The sequence below is a fragment of the Heloderma suspectum genome, chromosome 1 (genome assembly GCF_057233095.1).
Source record: "Heloderma suspectum isolate Gila_16-S chromosome 1, 16-S_ref, whole genome shotgun sequence".
Classification (NCBI taxonomy): domain Eukaryota; kingdom Metazoa; phylum Chordata; class Lepidosauria; order Squamata; family Helodermatidae; genus Heloderma; species Heloderma suspectum.
The window spans coordinates 183,002,174-183,016,095 of NC_139458.1; the positions used below are offsets into that span (position 1 = coordinate 183,002,174).

The 13,922-nt window shown below is 44.3% G+C and overlaps 1 protein-coding gene across 1 annotated transcript in view; it reads left to right on the forward strand.

Moving 5' to 3' along the window:
* The window catches only part of LOC146358471 (sodium channel protein type 2 subunit alpha-like), a 124,857-nt gene that overhangs the window by 71,369 nt on the left and 39,566 nt on the right, over nt 1-13,922 (forward strand). The window contains 3 exon segments of the mRNA XM_084811886.1: nt 2,045-2,218; nt 2,749-3,105; nt 7,106-7,585. Coding sequence (XP_084668012.1) covers nt 2,045-2,218; nt 2,749-3,105; nt 7,106-7,585 — 1,011 coding nt within the window.

The window sequence follows — 13,922 nt, forward strand, 5'->3', positions numbered from 1 at the left end:
GACTTAAATCCCATTGATTTCAATAGAAACTAAGTGCAATCTACAGCCAGAGCAATCTTATGTACCAAGGTGGAGAGGGAGATCTGTCATGGTTCCACCACAGCATCCAGAAGCCAGCTGGCTCACAACATCCTGGGAGAGGGTGTTTCTTGTCCTTCCTGTTCCAGGAAGGAACTTCCTGCTTCTTGTCCTTCCTGTTATTTATTTATTTTACCTCCCATCGAATCCAAGGGGAGAGAAAATATCTACACCGGCTCAAGGCCGATGTAGGTTTGGAGTCCAATCCAGGCATGTGCCAGGGAAGAAAGAGGACTTTGGATCTGAAGGAAACAGGGCCACTCCTGGAACACCCTGTTCTGCCTACCAGCAGCAAAAATATCATCAGTGGGAGATGGAGCTTAGCAGGGACCTCTATGGTAAACATGCCATCCTGCCAGTGACCTCTATGGTAAACATGCCATCCTGCCAGTGATGCTCCTCTCTGCCCATGAGGCAGTACTCCCACTCTATCCACCACCACCCCGCCAAGGTGCCCATCAGTGGAGGCTAGGATTGTTCCCTTCGTCTCAATCTAACCCACCATAGGGGTGTGTGATTCGATGAGGAGCCCCAAGATGTAACCAGGGGAGGTGTACATTCCTCATACACCTGTCCAGCCTTGTTTTTTTAAAAACGTGTAGCTCAGGACAGGAGACATAGTGCCAACAGAGCCCATCTCCCAATTCATGCTGCCGCCCTTAGTACTAAGTTCACCAATGAATATTTAACTGCCATAGAGCCCTTGATGGGTGTGCACAGAATGTAGAGGTCCTATCGTCTCTGTCCAGAGAGCTAGCTTTCCATATTAGATGGGACGGGGTGGGAGCAGAGAGAGAAAGGGCAAAGCTGTTGTTATGATGGGGAGAAGGCAAGAAGCAAAGGTGGCAATAACTGTAATGTCAGCAGCAGTGGTGGCTCCCAATTCTGGGGGGCCTTTGGGCAAGATACCCTCAATGGTGCCCCTCCCTCTGTGAGGCCACCTTCTCACCAGCATTGTCCCCAGCTGCTCTTGCTCTTCATCATCTTTCTCCCCATTGCTACCGCTTGCTTTCTTGACAGGCAGTGAGCAAGTAGGCGATGGCATCTCCTTCACACCACCACCATTGTCTGCACCAGAACAAGAGGCAGGTGAACAAGCAGGTTGCAGTGGCAAAGAGTAGGGGCAAATCCAGGGGACTCTTGCCAGGGGAATCCTGCTGGGGCATGGGCCCTTGGCAGGTGCCCGACCACGCCTACCTTTGACCTCGGCCCTGGTCAGCAGCTCTGTGAGCAACTCAGTCCAGGCCTTAACTTACCACATCCATGGGGCAGTCTGTGGTAGAGTTGTCACTGAATTTTCAGTAAAGCAGAATGCAGGGTGAATTTTGAAGCGTTTTGCTCAGCTGAAACATCCGTAGAAATTTTGAGTAGACAATGCTGGATCACCTGGACAGAAGGCTCTGACCTGATATGAGGCAGCTTCCTATGTTCCTACGTGCCAAAACAGATGTTACTTTAAATTAGTGTCTAGTGACAATGCCTTCTTTTCATTTTTACTCTAGAGTAAGCACAAGGGGGCTGATCTGGACCTTAACCCCCCCCCCCCAATGCTAGGATCACAATCCAGATCAGCCTACTGTGCCTACTTTAGAGTAAAATAATTAAATAAATGAAGAGACATAGCTGCTCGACACACATTTAAAGTAATGTCTGTCTTAGCCTTAAAAGGAAGGTGTATGAGACTGAGAGTCATGCAACCTCTTTCACCTAGTGTGAAATGCATGTTAAAAAGTGCTAGGTAGACTATGTACTGCAATAAAACCTCTCAGGGTCACAATCAATAGATTTCTTTCTATTTATTATTTATTTATTACATTTATATCCTGCCTTTTTTCCTCTTGCAAGGAACCCAAGGCAGGAGAGACAGAAAGAGAATCTGCCCTTCTTTTGTCCTGCTCAACACACATTTTGATGAATGTGGTCATTGTTATTTGAGTCTGATGACAAATCATATTTTTGTGTGTAGGTGTTTACTGGCATCTTCACAGCAGAAATGTTCCTTAAGATAATAGCCATGGATCCTTATTATTATTTCCAAGAAGGCTGGAATATTTTTGATGGCATCATTGTCAGCCTGAGTTTGATGGAGCTGGGTCTTGCCAATGTGGAAGGACTGTCTGTCCTAAGATCCTTCAGATTGGTAAATATGAATAAAGGCTTCAGAAGTTTCAGATTATGACTGTACATGCTGTATATTTTACTACTCATGTCTTAATTTTATCTAAAGATAAACATCTAATGTTCATGCATGAATTAACAGGTTGTAATGTAATACTAATGCATATTTATCTGGAAGTTCAGTGGGGCTTTCTCCAATGTAAGTGTGCATAAGACTGCAGTCTAAAGCTGGTAATCATTCAAGCCATCAATATACATATCTGCTATACATCAGGGTGGGCAGAAAGTATATCTCAGGAAGTTTTGGAACTCCCAGGATTCCTGACCATTGGTCATGTTGGCAGGGGCTTCTGGGATCTGAAGTCCAAAACATCTGGAGATCTACTTTCTGCCCGCCCCAGCTTTATGTTGCACTTCACCACATAAGGAGTCCAGAATGGATATGGAAATCCAACATCAACATTTAGCAGCAAACTTTCTGCAGAAGGTAACTCTTTTGTTAATTAAAATGCAAAGGTAATGAACTGATGCCTGTGCACTTTTATTTTTCAGCTTCGAGTTTTCAAATTGGCAAAATCTTGGCCAACGTTAAACATGTTGATAAAGATTATTGGCAACTCAGTGGGTGCCTTGGGAAATTTGACCTTGGTCTTGGCCATCATTGTCTTCATTTTTGCTGTGGTTGGAATGCAGTTATTTGGCAAAAGCTACAAGGAATGCGTCTGCAAGATCTCTAATGACTGTGAACTTCCACGATGGCACATGAATGACTTTTTCCATTCTTTCTTGATCGTCTTTCGAGTACTTTGTGGAGAATGGATAGAGACTATGTGGGACTGCATGGAGGTTGCTGGACAAACAATGTGCCTTACTGTCTTCATGATGGTCATGGTAATTGGAAATCTAGTGGTATGTATCCAACAAATGCATATTCTAAGTCTTGTAGTGCATGACAATTTGATTTTTCTACAACTTTTAAACATTTTTTAATCATTTGCATATAATAGAAAGTCAAACATGATAAAAAACACACACCCAACAAATGTAACAAACCAAAGTTAAACATATTTTGTTTACAAATCAAACATTAGGTTGTGTTCTTTCACTTTTGTGCTGGTGCTGCTCAACAGGTTTCATAATGAATGGGACTTAAGTCTGTCTATGCCTTTTTCCCCTTAATGTGGTCAGGTCATTGGAGAGTCTCCCCAAAGGACAGAGGGTGGTTTTACTTACCTCCTAGACTCTACATATCCCTCCTGCCACATATACCTCTCTGAAAGAGCACACGTAGACTGTGGTCCAACCCCTGGGTGCACAGCGGTTTCATATTTTCCTTTGTGAGAAGGAGTTTGTTTACAGAGATGTTTCCATTGTACGTATCAAGTCCTTCCCTTTTCAACACAGGTACAGAAGCTGTATTGAGGAATTATACCTCAATAGGATGAATTAATGTGGGTATGAAGGATGTGGCCACGCATGCCAGCCCAACTCTCTCAGTTTCCACCCTCCTGATGGTGACATCAGGGGAGATTTGCACAGGATTTCCATTTGCGTTCGCTTAAATGCGAGTAGACCTCTCCATGTGGCCAAGAACCCTGCTTTATCAGAGTTTGCAATCACCCAAAGGGTTCTACTTGCATTCAAGTGAACATGAGTCCCACTGCCGACCTCCCATTCAACACAGGGAGGTCAGGGACTAAGGGGGTAGGGTCAGCATGCAAGAACATTGGGGGCTGGGCTGGTGTGTGGCCCTGTCCCATGTACCCATGTTAGTCCATCCCATTCAAGCATAATGCCCAAAGAGAACTATAGGAAGCTGCCTTACACCAAGTGAGACCCCTGATCCATTTGCTCAATATGGTCTACACGAACTGACAGCAGCTTTTCAGGGTTTCAGATGGGGTCTCAGGGTCTGAGCCCTACCTGGAATTGCTAAGACCTGGGACCTTTGGCATGTAACGGATGCACTGTAACACTCAGCCACAGCCCTTCCCTTCAAGGCTGAGGACTGTAAACCTCTGAACCATCCAGATCATGGACACTGAGCTGATCCCAAGAAAATGTGAAAAATGAGCTCTTCCAGTTTACAAGACTCTAGTTCTTCTGGTACTCATGAGTTAGATTGGACTGCTAAGTCAATTGGTAGACTTGCCAGTCAAATATCTTCATATCAGATACAACTTGCCCTTGGTGGATCTGTTTATTGAGTACAAATCCTGAAATAAACAGTCAAATAAGGGATGCTGTGATAATCCACCAGGTCTTTTTTTTTGGACATGTATATTGTTAAGCATGTGCCCTCCACTTCCGAGTGGTGAGATGTTTCAGGGGTTCCACTGCTTACCCAGGATTCAGTTCTTCTAAGGAAATTGAATCCTGGGTAAGCATTCCTTCTGAGGTCATTGGAGGCAGATACCAACTCTATGATATAAGTGTTATTTATTCATATATACACATTGAGCATAAGATGAGAGTCCACAGCATTAACAGATCACTACTCCCCATTAGATGTCTACGGGAACCCATAATTCCATAGGATTTGCTGCAGAGAGCCTCCTCTTCCGATCAAGTTCCAGCACAGACTGACTTCCTGCTTCTATTTGTCTAGTGGCAAGGCAAGGCAAGGCAAGGGGAGAAAGATGAGTCATCTCCATCCATCACCAATGCCTTCTTGGGCCATCCTAGCTCCCATTGAAACATATCTCCAGAATGTTCCCAGCTGTCAGCTGTCCATTAAGAGCACCCACACAAATAGCTCTACTTACAGAAATCTTAGAGTTAAGAATTACATATTTGGAAGGGGCCCTGAATCTCATTGCGATCATAGGCATTGGGCTGTAAGGGGCTCCTGAAAGCTCACTCAGACCAACTCCAAATCCATAACAATATTTTAGTTCCACTGGTGTGGTCAAGTGTCCTAGACCCTGCTTGTGACTGATCTGATTTGATTTAAGTTCCATCAGGGAATAAAATTATCAATAGCTAGATGCGGAAACTATTACAGATACCATTCACAGAAAAAGGTTAGATGCAGTTGGATGCAAAACATTTTGCACGAATTTGAAAATGTATGTGCAAAGAGGGTGTGAAGAGCAGCAGTGAAATGGATAACTTTCCTACCCACTTTCATGGTTTCCAGCTTTCTATAGAAGTGAATTTCTAAAGCTTTGGTTTGAAACCCCTTGTTAGTTTCACCTGGGGCCGATCTACATTGCGCCCGCCATCACAATGAATTTGGTGTCCCGTCGAGTTAAAGGCTCTTGCATTAAAACGTGATTATTCACACTCACCCATTTTCCCCGTTGCAGTGCTTCATCGAATGCACAAGCTCGGTTCACACTCGGGCACTGTGCTGTTTTCCTGCTGTTTTCCTGCGTGCGCTTGTCTGATCTCGGATGCTAAGCGGGGTTGGCCCCGTTCAATAGTTGGATGGGCGACCACCTGGGAATCAGGCTTCCTGCATTGAGCAGGGGGTTGTTGTATCCCTTCAAATGAAACTAAGTTTTACCCCCTCCTATCCCCTGTTCCGGATTTTTTAAAATTAAGGCGGTATCCTCACGGAATTGGGGCTTCTCCATGATTTTTTTTTTTCTAATTCAGGCATGATCTTCGGAGCTTCGAAGTTGTGAAGCAACTTCACGGAGAAGCCCCAATTCTGCGAGGATAATGCCTTAATTTAAAAAAAAAATATCCAGAGCGGGGGATAGGAGGGGGTAAAACTTAGTCTCATTTGAAGGGATACAACAACCCCCTGCTCAGTGCAGGAAGCCTGGTTCCCAGGCGGTCTCCCATCCAAGCACTGACCGGGACCGACTCTGCTTAGCTTCTGTGATCAGACAAGCGCACGCACATCCAGCCCTTTGCTTGTTGCTGAGGAAACAGGGGCTGCTGAGGAAGCTATGCGATCGGTAGCCAGAAGAAGACCTGGGGCCGTCGAGAGCTGTGACTGGACAGGAGGGAAATACAAACACTGCCACATATGGACAGGCGGGGAGGGGACTATGGCTGGATATGGTAGCGAAGGCAGAAAATCAGAGCACATTAAAGGGAAATACTGGGATATTAGGGTATTGAAAGCGGGAGCACGGAAGTGGGAAATTCCAGTTCCAATTCGAGGCGGCTACTGCAGAGTGTGAAAGGCGGGCGGTGAAACCTCATTGGAAGCGAAAAAAGGCAGTAAGTGTCGATCCAGCCCTGGACAGTGAGGGAGCTTGTCTATACTCAAGCTTGTCAGCTTCACCTCTGTTTTTGCATCCAGAAAGTCAGTGGCTTTAAGTCAGTGGTAGAATCCATTCTTTGCAAGTCTGAAGGATCATGTTCAGCCCATAATATTTTCAGGCAGGGAATCTTAGGCAGTAGAGGTAGAGACATCTGACTCAGTAGATTAATGGGAACACTGATTATAGGGCCGGCTTTAAAGGTAGGCACGGTGGGTCACCTGCCGAGGGTCCACACCCCAGCAGGAGTCCCCTAACAAGAGTCTGCTGGACTTGCTCCTCCATCGCGGCATAGTGCTTGTTCACCTGTCTCTGGCTCTGGCCCAGACAGCAGTGGCGGTGAGGAGGAGGAGCAGTAGATGCTACGGCCTGCCTGCTCACTGGCCCTCTGCTTGTCAAGCCAGCAAGCAGTAGCAACGATGAGAAAGAGCAGCTTGTGACAACGGCAGTGAGAAGGTGAAACCCTGGAGAGCCATTGCTGCCAGTCAGTGTTGACAATACTGGGCTAGATGGACCAATAGTCTGACTTGGTATAAGGCGGCTTCCTATGTCCCTTATGTCCCAAATAGATGATAGACTAGGAAGCACGGCATAAAGTGTAATTAGGAACCAAAACTGTTACACTGAAACATTCCGAAAGTAGTTATTTCCACTGTATAAAGAAACCTGTTGTCCTCCTTTTGTCTTACTAGGTTTTGAACCTGTTTCTGGCCTTGCTGCTGAGCTCCTTCAGTTCAGACAATCTTGCTGCTACAGATGATGACAATGAAATGAACAACCTCCAGATTGCTGTGGCAAGGATGCAGAAGGGAGCCGATTTCGTGAAAAGGAAAGCACACGAATTTGTCCAGAAGGCCTTTGTGAGGAAACAAAAAGCTCTGGATGAGATCAAGCCGCTTGAAGATCTAAACAACAAGAAAGACAGCTGCATTTCTAACCATACTATAGTAGACATTGGCAAAGACTTTAACTATCTGAAAGATGGCAATGGAACTACCAGTGGCGTAGGCAGCAGTGTGGAAAAATACATCATTGATGAAAGTGATTACATGTCATTCATAAACAACCCAAGTGTAACTGTGACCGTGCCCATTGCTGTTGGAGAATCGGATTTTGAAAATTTAAACACCGAGGAGTTTAGCAGTGAGTCAGATTTGGAAGAAAGCAAAGAGGTAGGTTTAGTTTAATATACAACACTGCATTGTTTCAAAGTCCTGTCCTTTTTCAAACATGAACAATTCTCATTGAAAACTAACTTTCATCTGCGATTATACTGTTTTACAGCCTCTGCAAATGTGTGACGTACCTCAATATTGCACGTTTCAAATGTAAAAATAGATTATGATGATTAATATAATTGTTCATTAAGACAGTCTAGATACTTTGGCCTTTCTGTGGAAATTAACATTAATTCCATATGTTCTAGATTTTTTATATCATCAAACCTATAGAATAAATGAGAAACAATGATAGTTTTGTAGCCTTGTCATTAGATGTCCAGCAGAGTTTCAGAGGACATTGGTGCAAGATCCTCCACAGCTAGTGAGCTAATTTATGCTGTTGTTACAATTGTGTCCTTTATGGGGAGGCCTGTAAGATTAGAGAGTTGTTCGGTTCTTCACTGTTAAAGATTGTCAGCAATGGTTGCAGTATGATGGCAATCGATTTCTAGACCAAGCAGTTTTGCAGACATTAATGCACATTCATTTGGGGATTGATGACATAGGATGTGTCAGAACTGCAGTGCTCTGCACAGTCTAATTCATTCAAAGAGTGCCGCCTACACTGCATCCCAAGATCTGCCATTGTGCTCTACTTCCTGGTTTGTTTCCCATGCAAAATTTTGTAATTGGTTAGAGGTTTTCTTTGAAAGAGAGAAGCCTTGCACAGCCTCATTTCTTGCCCATCTGACTTTATTATCAGAGCCTTTGGCTTTTCTTGTGGTGCTCCAAAATTTCTCCTGCTTATTTCTTTAAGGGGAAGCTCAATTTGGCTGGTTAAGGATACTGGAGCCTGGTTATTTAAGGATACACTTCAAGACCACCACCACCACCACCCCGTGTTATTTTCTGAAACTGGACCAAAATGGTGACGAAAGAATATATAAATGCAATTGCAAACACTCAGCATTTACTAAGATTCTTCTTTAACTCTCACAGTTCTGAGAGAAAGAAATGTGCGTGCACGGGAAATGCACAAAGCTCTGTTCTACAGCAGTGAGGAAAGAAAGTTCAATAAAATCTGGCAGGTGTGCTGATCCGCATGCGCCCGTGGACGAGGGCAAAGTGGTGCAATTTTGTAACCACAGATGACATTTTGAATGTAGCTATATTGATTTGTAAAAGGCTAGATTTGCAACTCCAGCAAATGGCAAATATTAGGGTACATTGTTTGTTTGTTCTTTTATTTATTTATAGAACTTATATTCCACCTTTCAGCATCATGTCAGGTTGGGGACAGCAGGGGCTGCAGAAGATGAGGGGGCGGTGGCATGGGTTGCCCTACCAAAGTTGGCTAGGCTGGCAGCTGAATCTTACTTTAATACTGGTGTCACAGGACACATCCTCCTCTACACCTTACAGCAATAGACTAGATTAAGGGATGCAGGACAGGCCTTGTGGCATACACACAGCTCTGTTCTCCAAAACCTGCTGCCACTGCCGCACAACTGCCTCACTCTGCTTAATGGCAGGACCACCCCAGCGGAGAGCCTTTTTCAGGCTCACATCTTGCCATTCTCACTTCATGACAGAATACCTTTGTCCTTAATTTCCATGGTCATGCTAATAACACAGGTAGTTTGAAATACCGTGAGGAAACAGCCCTGGCAGTGTACTGTGAAAGTCTGACTTTTCAAAATGTGAATGCACAGATACATATGTGCTTTACACATTTGGAGCCTAATTTGCCACTGTATGAAGTATCATTAAATCAGCCTTTTACTTATTTGAGTTCTGGACAGTAATTATTTGAATTCTATACAGTGGAAAACTCATTTGTGGGCATATAAACAATAATCTATTTAGTTACCATCAGCCTCCATTGAGCAGTTGTGAGAAGAAAGAATCCTACTGTGTTCAAGACTGAATTGGGGCAATTTTCTATACAAATGCCTCAGTTTTGGTAATTTGGAGCGAAGGTGGTCACACACCCCCACCCCACCCCCAGGGGACTTTCTACCACTTTTCTCACGAGTATTTGGAATTGATCAATGGCAGACAGCATAATGGGTGTCATGGACAATTCTACAGTTTAAAAAAAAAAATCTAGGAAATGATTTGGTGAATTTGTTCATCTCGTGTTCAGTGTCTGACTGGCTGCCATATTTGGCACCAGGAAGGAATTTAAACTAATCAGTGACCCAGAAAGGAAGCTTGGGGGAATGACTTTTTGTAGATTGACATTCTTACATTTGTCACCTGGAGTTGTTGCTGTAAAAGCACCTACCTCCATATTCAGGGCCTCCAGCAGCCCCAAACCCTGAAACGTGAGGCAGGGCCTAGTGATGAATGCTGCTGCTTTATTCTGCTAAAGTCTTAGGTGCAAAAGCTGCCTGATCTCCTAAGATGTACAGACAGCTATCGTTTGTTCTCACAAATCCATTGTTGCAACCAGCCAATACTAGCTGTCCATCCAGATAAAAATGCAATGCTGTATATTTACAACTGGGCCAAAATCTTAGCCCAACGAGCCATCACATAGGAGTTCCATGACTGGAACTTCCCATGTTTTTCTTTCTTAAAAAGCAGCCATGGGTGGTCCCAATTTGGATCTTGACAGCGGCATTGCGGGAGGGACGTCTTAACTCTTTGCCCTCAAGCCACAGCCCATATGCAAACCAGATGCATACACACCTGCTTTTAGCCACAGCGGGGAAAACGTACAGGCATAAAAATTGTGCCCATTAAGTTTCCTGTCTGTGGTGAATAACAGCTAGAAGAACAGGATAATTACATCTTGTGCCAGCACAGTCTGTTTAAACTGCACAGCATTTCGCCTGCCCCCTCCCTGTATCCCAAATTCTTTTGGGTGCTATAGTACTGGCATGTAGAGCAGCTGGGTTTTTGACCGCTCTTGCCAGCCACCTCTGTAGCCTGGCAAAACAACCCATGAACAACCCATGGTTCTGGGTTCACATGTAATGACAACACATGATTTAAACGACCCTGAGTTCACAACCCAATAACAAACCAAGGGTTCTCTTTCTGGGTTGTTAATGGTTAACAAAGCATGATTTGTTAGCACAGCTGGGTTCACACATCACAACAACCTGGAATTCAACAACCTTTACCATAGGTTAGCATTATGTATGAACCAGGCTTGCGCATTCGCACACCTAAAAACCCCTTTCCCCTGGCTGTGACTGACTCCCAGTGAATTAACATCCTGGAAAGAAGGTTGTATCAGAATACTCTGGGTGAAACTCAGAGATCTGGCAACCCTATTTGTGTGCACATGTGATGTGTGGCCCAATATATTCTGGATTGATTAGGGGGCTTAGCAAGGGCTGGAGAGTTTGGCCACTGAATAGATCATTCTGCCTTTGTGGAAATGTGGTTGAAGTAGTAGATGATCTTTGGGCCGTACTCATTCCATAAATAACAAGATTTTGTGCTAGCGATCTGCAGTGTAATTTCAGAAGTTTTTAAAAGAAACCTTTCAAAAACTATGCACCTGAATTATTACTCTCGATTTGAGTTATAGGGTTGCTTGCAGATTTGGGTCTGTGCAATGGGGCTGGTGGAAGTGGACTCCCCACCTTCTCTATCCATGGTAGCCCCTTCAGCCTCACAGAAATGCTACTCAGAAGGTGGTCAAGGGACCCAGCTGAATGGGATAGGCTGTGCCTGGTGGGCTGAGGGAGAAGAAGGGATCCCTGGAAATCAGGGGGAGGCATCTTCAGAGAGCAAAGCTCCACTCACAGAAGGTGCCTCCACACAATTTTGGGGGATCCCCAGCTTCCCCCTCAGAGCCTACTCCATTCAGCAGGGGCCCCTGATACGCTGGATAGCATTTTGGGGTGGCTGGAGGGACAGCCTTGGGGAGAAGGGGGCAATGAAGTCCACTTCTGCCAGCAATGTAGCACGTGCCTAAATCTGGACCCAACCCATAATTTGTTTGGATTAAGAAACTAGGAAGGCATTTATTTATTACCTTTGATTGTGAAACTCTATGGAGCTGTTCAGACAACACGCTAACCCACACTCAGTGGTTGAGTGTGGGTTGTTGTTGAACCATGGGTCATTTGTTGAACTGTGGGTTAGCATGTTGTCTGAACCCAGGTAGGGTCGCTTCTTAACCATGCAGCATGGCTTGTTAACCATCCTGAACAATCCCACAACAAACCATGGGTTCTCAAGGTAGCTTGTTTGAGAAAAATAAGCCACACTGCATGATTAACAAGCCACCCAGCCTGCCTGGGTTCAGACAACATGCTAACCCACAGTTCAATAAACGACCCATGGTTCAGCAACAACCCACACTCAACCACTGAGTGTGGGTTGGCATGTTGTCTGAACAGCCCTGAAAATCAGACAAAATGTCTGAAAATCTATGTCATATTTATGCTGAATGAAAACAATAAGGTTGTATCTTGAAAGTATATATGAATGCTCCAGCCTTATGGATGACCTGGAAACAAATGTCAGGTTTGCAACTTGAAAATCCAGTCCAACAAGTCAGGCAGCTTCTGCAGGCAACTCCACCTTTTAAAGATTCAACATCCAATGTATCTGTGTACTTTGTAATAAAATTCTAATGAGATATAAGAGTGCATGCTTTTGAGGGTCAAGATGGCTATTTTTAATAAGAAGATGAATACATCTTTGTCATTGTTACTTGTACATGTAGTAATATCTGTAAGCCAAGTCATACATGAGAATCCAAAGCTGAAAGCAGAGATATTGTATCATAAACTTCATTTTCTACCATTCTTACTTCTCACAGAATTAAAATCAAGCCGGATCATTCAAGAATGCAGCTCTGGTGCTTTTTTTTTTATCAGGCAGAGCAACGAGCCACAACAATTGTATACAGGTTACCTAAGCAAGTTCTACCTCTGTATGATCACTTTTGAGATGAATATTGACTGGCCTGCATGCTACTGAGCCATCTTCCTTCCCCATCCATTGCAATAGTATACAAAATCTTCACAGCTGCTCTCTGCTGAGTCAGACGACTCGCATCACAGCATGGTCAGGCAGAATTGGCAACCCAACATTCATAGGATTTCAGGTTCCAATTAACCTGCATTCTTTACCACTTGATTATGGCAAGATGTAAAAGTGCATGCTATTTATTCAACTTTGAAAGCATTTGTTTAGCTAGATATTGCTGCAGACCAAACACATCAGGCAAACTAAAGGATTCATTGCTTAATCAAACCAAGGTGTATTTTATTCTACTTTACAATTAATATTGTTGGATGGTGTGCATGATTTGTCCATTTTTTTAAAAAAATGAAGATAATCAGCTTTTGCGGCGGGGGGGGGGGGCATAAGTTTAAATGCATATATCACCTGTATTCTGCCATTCAGCTGTACAGCTAATACCAAACAGATAGCATCTCAGCAACGTCAACAAATTGTCCACCAAAAAATGTGCAAGGGCAATTTTTAATTGGCAAGATGGTAATGCTACTAATAGATCAACTAACCCCAATGCTACAATTGTGACAACAGTTGCCCGTCCCCCAAAGGAAATAGCGCGGGGGGGGGGATTTTCATGTAGACCACAGCACAGGGATAAAAACATCTTGCCATGGTCCCAGGCCAGACCCCTCCCCCCCTGCTATTTAAAGTTTTAAACTTAATCACATAACCCCATTACCCATTTAATATAACATGTAGTTTGGCTCTTAAACATATAGGGATCTAGGGAACCTTGAGATCTGGAAAAAAATATGTGCACTACTCAGTACACAGCAGCTTCAAACAGGTTCTGGATAGTGTTCAAATGGAACGGTGCAGACCACTCCACAGACATTGGCTTAAATCTGTCATGGGACCAGACATCAGCTTGTGCAATGGGATTTTCCCTTGCTCCCGGTGGAGGCTGGTGGCTCCAATTTCGGTGGGGCTGTGAATGCATTTCGGGTTTTAGTCAGAACCAGCCAGAACTCTACAGGAGTGATCTGAATTGCTGAATCTATTTTGGGGATAGAATTCAGCACCTTGGATAGCTTAGCCTGGAATGGATTTACAGCCTCCACTGCAGTTGTTCTTCTCATCCCTGCAATCCCCTTTACACTACCCAGATCTGCTGCAGTGGGCCCCCTAACCCTCCAGAACAGATTTGGAGGGCACAGAGGGAGCTGCAGGGGGGAGGGGGAAACTATTCCGCCAGAGCTTTACATTCTGCTGGTGGATGGCCAGGGTTGGATAAAACCTATTATCCCCATTGCTGGGTGCAATCTTCCTCACCCTGTGTAGCTTTCTGTTTTGCATGGACTATAGCTAAGCAACATGCAGAAATGTGTTTCTCTATGCAGGTTGTTGCTGTTGCTGGATA